Source organism: Zeugodacus cucurbitae, chromosome 2 (genome assembly GCF_028554725.1).
Source record: "Zeugodacus cucurbitae isolate PBARC_wt_2022May chromosome 2, idZeuCucr1.2, whole genome shotgun sequence".
NCBI lineage: Eukaryota > Metazoa > Arthropoda > Insecta > Diptera > Tephritidae > Zeugodacus > Zeugodacus cucurbitae.
Window position 1 is genome coordinate 62,440,611 of NC_071667.1, and position 3,947 is coordinate 62,444,557.

Consider the following 3,947-nt stretch of genomic DNA (forward strand, 5'->3'; position numbering starts at 1 on the left):
TTTCCTGTGGGGCTACATCAGGTCTATGGTCTATGCCAACAAGCCAGCGCCGATTAATGAACTTCGTACGAATATCGAACGTGAAATTGAAGCAGTATCGGTCGATTTATGCTGTAAAACCGTCGAAATTTGGGTTCAGCGTCTGGACTTTCACAGGAATAAATAATTTCGTTGATATCCCAAAGCGTTTTTGTTTTATTTAATAACTTTTTAGCGCTCTTATTGAAAAACCCTTTATGTGCCTAACTTTGTTAATATATCATATTCGAGACATCCTCATTTCAGTTTAGCTTATATGTAACATGTATATGTAATTTTTTTACGAGAAAAAAACCGCAAAAGCAAGAAAAGCTACGAACACCTCTATGTGTCACCGTCATATCGCATATGTTCTGTTTATTTACATCGTATTAGTTAGTTTCATTTGATAATACTTGTATCCACTGTTCGCTTATATGTAACTATATCTGCATAACTCCGCTGCATATAAACTATAAGTAGCTTATACTAGAGAATGAAAAATTTACTTTATATAGGTATATTCTAGGCTTATCCGTTAACGAATCGCTTTTGTATTAAATTTTGTTAATATATTCGTTATCCATTACAGACATTACAGCGTACTTTAATACTTTAACACTGTGGGTTGAAACGATTTTAGCCTAACTTTGATCTCGAAGTCAGTTCGATGAAAATAATTTAAACTATCTAAACTATCAAAATTATAAGTGGCCGACAACAACCGTTCCAAGGTCTGTCGATTAGTAGAGACAGCTGTAAAAACTAATGACTTTAAAGAGCGCAATTTGGAACACTTGTTTATAATATTCTTTTCTCACTGCTAAAATGAATGAAAAAATCAAAAATCTACATTTTCAAAATAAACATTTATTGAAGCCAAATATGCACTGCATATGCATTCATAATTTAAATATCTAATGTTTAGTCTATAATTTAATTTACACTTCTAAATAATGTGATTAATTTAATACTAATTAATTTGCTGTAAATGTTTAACAAATGGATATGGATTCGATAATTCATGATTAGTTTGCAGCATATTCAACTCCATGCCACATAATGCAAATAGCACTCAACACACTGCCACATCACTTTATTTGCCGCAACAACCTTTGCCACTGCCACATTGGCAGGATCCATTGCCGCAACCACAGCTACCTTGGCCTTGAGTGCCACATTTACAACCTGAAACGGAAAGAAATTGTTAAAAAATTAATAATTATAATGTTTTTTTCTTAGCGTACTAATTATATATAGATAATATATTCGCTTTCTAACTCACCAGTTCCACAGGGGCACGGCATTTTCACTAAATTTGTTATTGGTTTTGTTGTTATTTAAAAATCTTTAACACTGAATTGCGATAAGAAAACACTTTGTGCTTTGTCTAACGCAAACGTTCGCTCACTGTTCATCAAAGCCGGCTGTGTTATGCTTTTATAGCGGCTCTTATTCTACCTTCTCAGAACTTACTCTTCTTTCTGGTTCATTCGAGATACATATGTAGTTTCCACTTCGTCTTTCACGCCTTTATCGTTCGATAACTCTGTAGTGCAGTGTGCAAACGGCCAATTGAGTATCTGAATGTATATGTACATGTATACTGTACATGTCTGATGACAATTGAGCAGTCTACGGCTTATGGGTTCGTGACGTCGCAGTTAATTGATATATGCTCTCGAAATCAGGTATTGTGCGACGTTGAGTCAGCGTTTCTTAAACACATGTCATATATTTATACGTATGTATGTATATGTATATGACGCATTGATTTCGATTAACAGATGTATTCGGTAATATTCAGGCAGGTTCTGTAATTCACTTTCGAGTGAAATTCAAGCAAATTCACTTTCAATCCTATATTTGGTATATTTGGTGTACTGAATTTCGATTTTACTTTTCAAATTCCACACTTTTTTTTTTTAATTTTCAGTTTCACTCGGATTGCAGAACCTACCAGATTATTAGAAAAAATGTGTCGTTATTGTGAAAAGCAGCGTTTAATATTTTATGTCTAACTTTATATATTAATATATCCATGAATTAGGTCTAAATTAACTTTGAAGCTTCATTTGTTTCCTTGTAATGATAAAATTGGGAAAAATTCTGTTTTTACCGTATACATCTGGCTTGTGTGATATGTATTGTGCGATACCCAATGGTCTTGCCAAAACTTTAGTGCGAAATAGTGTTCATAATTTATAAGTTAAGATTTTTAGATGTTAGAAGTACGTTCCAAATTATATTATATATTTGGGCTAGCCGAGTGAATCGAACTCTATGGTCATAAGGGTAAGGGTTTGATAAAAATTCTACGCAATATAATAATCTCCAAATTGTTGTACTGCTTTTATTAAGTTAAAGTTTAGATACCCCTGTCCTTCTTAAGCACTCTCTCTTCAATAGAGCATAGTCTGTAGTACTTGACGTACTTGTACTTGTAGTACTTGTCGTAGATCATGTCATCAATTTGTGTCGCACTATCACTCAGATACATACGTATGTATGTATGTATGTATAATATGTATGAAACATGAAGAAGAGAATGTCATGTTGGTAAGATTTTTAAGAAAGTTTAGCAATAGTTGACTTGTCTTCAATCATTCTTGTCTTGTACAAACATATCTATGGATATAAATATTTATGTAAAATTTAAAAAAAATGTACATACATATATATATTTATGTAAATAATCATTAATAGAATATTCTATATAAGCTAAACTACATAAAAAACAAACAATACAAAGATCTAGCGAGCAGTTCTCTGTGATAACGAGTGTCTTTCGTTGCACCAAGACTTGCAACATTGAAATTCCGAGAGTAAGAAAACAGAATATGCACTTTAAACATTTATGTATGTTTCAGTAAATATATATGTACATGCATACGCTGAGATTCAATTGAAAGAGTTTTCTTCAATTAGACATGCTCACATTTATTCCTTAGAGGTCAATAAAGTTTATTTTCATCGCTTTTTGTTTATGTAAAGATAAATTGACATAAGTTGATATCGCGTACATTTATAAATCGACAATTTATGTGATGCATTATTTTATTTGTATTTTATTGTTTATCTGCAATGAGTTTTATTCCATTTCTTCTTTATCTTAGTTCTCGTTTACTTTTTGTTCGCGGCACATTTGCATGAAGATCCACAGGCACAGCGTCCACTCTGCGATTGTGTGGCACATTTGCAACCTGTAAATTAATTGATTCATTCTATTAAAAAGTGCTGATGATGAATTCTTATGAAGATTTGGGCTATTTGGGATTTAATTGCAATAATATTTTGTTGGATAATGTCTACCAGAACGTTATGGATTTAAGCGAAAAAATTCAGTGTGATTTGAGATTCGACTTAAGGCCTACCTCAGCTTTTTCTTATACATATATTTATATTGTTCCTTAATAATTAGAAAATATGCACTTACCACTTCCACAAGGACAATTCATTTTAAACCGTTTTCTTAAAATAAAACTTGGCTTTGCTCAATTTTCTATCCTGACTAATTCACTTGACAAGTAAACGTGTACTGATTCGTGCTAGTGAAGTCAATGCTAAAAAATATTGTCTATAGTGCGTTTATTTTGTTTATAAATATTTGATTTAATAAACAAATGGTTATTTGTTCTTAAATTTCACTTTTCAACATTAGACGGCACAAACCCAGTTAACTCCAGGGAGAGTAATGGACGATTAGTACATATATTTTGGTATATTCATAGCTTCTTTTAAAAAAGAAAAAAAGTGATATCAAGTCTTTAATAAGCTTTATTACTAGAATACACGAAACTATATACTAATTGATTTGTGGCCTTTTTGATTAAAGAGGTCATGCCAGGTGACGGCCTGTTTTTAAAGAATTTTTTTCTACGACCAGTAAATAGACAGAGCTTTACGTTTATTTCCATTTATTAAAATAT

The 3,947-nt window shown here is 31.8% G+C and overlaps 1 protein-coding gene across 1 annotated transcript; it reads right to left on the reverse strand.

Moving 5' to 3' along the window:
* Window positions 1-2,957: 2,957 nt before the first annotated feature.
* Window positions 2,958-3,556, reverse strand: LOC114804189 (metallothionein-1-like). The gene is made up of 2 exons (XM_029041431.2): window positions 3,455-3,556; window positions 2,958-3,221 (listed from the first exon to the last, which is right to left on the reverse strand). The coding sequence occupies exons 1-2, from the start codon at window positions 3,474-3,476 to the stop codon at window positions 3,142-3,144; spliced, it is 102 nt and encodes a 33-aa protein (XP_028897264.2). The 5' UTR covers window positions 3,477-3,556; the 3' UTR covers window positions 2,958-3,141.
* Between the last annotated feature and the right edge of the window lie 391 nt (window positions 3,557-3,947).

Bases quoted from the DNA above. Each gene is read 5' to 3' on its own strand.
- LOC114804189 (XM_029041431.2), bottom strand. From the start codon at position 3,476: ATGAATTGTCCTTGTGGAAGTG. The intron at 3,222-3,454 runs GTAAGTGCATAT...ATTAATTTACAG, and splicing joins GAATTGTCCTTGTGGAAGTG to GTTGCAAATGTGCCACACAA.